Genomic DNA, 1593 nt, shown 5'->3' with positions numbered 1-1593 from the left:
CTCTTGATGTTCTTATTGGCTGCTTCCACTGCTCCATTCATTTGAGGTCGATAGGGGGCTGAATTATAATGCTTGACCTTGAACTGACTGCACAATTTTGTCATGACCTCGTTGTTCAAGTTTTTGGCATTGTCTGATATTATCCTTTCTGGGATCCCATACCTGCAAATTAATTCTCTCCTGATAAAATGATTGATTACATTTTGAGTGACATTAGAGTATGATGCTGCTTCTACCCATTTTGTGAGGTAGTCAATGGCCACGAAAATGAATCGATGTCCATTACTGGCCTTCGGGGTTATCGGTCCAATCACATTCATGCCCCATGCTGAGAAAGGCCAAGGTACAGATAAAACCTGGAGTTGAGTGGGTGGGACTTGTATGCGACCTCCATAGATTTGACACTTATGGCACTTTCGAACATATTCTATACAATCTCGTTCCATGGTTATCCAATAGTATCCACTCCTAAGGATTTTTCGGGCCAAGAGTGACCCCTCGCATGGGTCCCACAAACGCCGTCGTGTACTTCCTGTATGATTTGTCTTGCCTCTTGCAACTCCACGCACCGTAGGAGGGTCATATCATGGTTCCTTTTATACAATATCTCCCCATCTAAGAAGAATCCCATAGCTAGCCTCCGAATTGTCTTTCGGTCATTATTAGAGGCTCCTATGGGATACTCCTTCCATTGAATGTATGTTTTGATATCATGAAACCATGGCTTCCCATCGGCATCTTTCGTCATTATACAATATGCAGGTTCCCTATGCATCCTTATTCGAATGGGTTCAATCTCTATTCCGGACTCAACCTTAAATAAAGCCGCCAATGTTGCTAGCGCATCAGGGATTAAGTTACTCTCTCTTTGTAAATGCGAAAAACTGATAGCATCGAATTCCTGCATCATTTCCTGAATGAACTCCTGATATGGTATTAATTTGGAATCCCGGGTTTCCCACTTTCCAGTCAACTGATAAATTACTAAAGCGGAATCTCCTTTTACAATCAATTTTTTAATGCCTCGGTCAATAGCCGCCTGTAAGCCCAATACGCACGCTTCATACTCAGCTATATTATTGGTACACGGAAAGGTGAGTTTGGCTGTGACTGGGTAATATTTACCCTCTGGTGATACGAGTACAGCCCCTATTCCATGCCCCCATACGTTGGTTACCCCATCAAATAACATCATCCACCCAACATTACCTTCCTTTTCTTGATCAATTGAATCAATATCTTGATCTGAGAAGTCAAACTCCATGGATTGGTAATCATTAACGGCCCTATCAGCCAAATATTCTGCTATAATGCTCCCTTTGATGGCTTTTCTCGTCACATATGTAATATCATATTCAGTCAACAGCATTTGCCAACGAGCCATCCGTCCTATTACTGCAGGTTTCTCGAAAACATACTTAATCGGATCTATTTTAGAAATCAGCCATGTTGTGTAATATAGCGTGTATTGCCTTAATCTACTAACCACCCACACCAAAGCGCAACACATCTTCTCCAGGTTAGAATACCTAGATTCGTATTCCGTGAATTTTTTGCTTAAATAATAGATGGCGCGCTCCTTTCTTCCAGACT

General features: G+C 41.9%; 1 protein-coding gene across 1 annotated transcript; it reads right to left on the bottom strand.

The window, feature by feature from the left end:
- Nucleotides 1-448: 448 nt before the first annotated feature.
- Nucleotides 449-1384, bottom strand: LOC131158527 (uncharacterized). Its single transcript, XM_058113397.1, has one exon. The coding sequence runs from the start codon at nucleotides 1382-1384 to the stop codon at nucleotides 449-451; it is 936 nt and encodes a 311-aa protein (XP_057969380.1).
- Nucleotides 1385-1593: the final 209 nt, after the last annotated feature.

The sequence above is a fragment of the Malania oleifera genome, chromosome 6 (assembly GCF_029873635.1).
Source record: "Malania oleifera isolate guangnan ecotype guangnan chromosome 6, ASM2987363v1, whole genome shotgun sequence".
In the NCBI taxonomy this organism is placed as follows: Eukaryota; Viridiplantae; Streptophyta; class Magnoliopsida; order Santalales; family Ximeniaceae; genus Malania; species Malania oleifera.
Note: the sequence above shows the minus strand (reverse complement) of the source record. Positions and strands in the feature narration are given on the sequence as shown.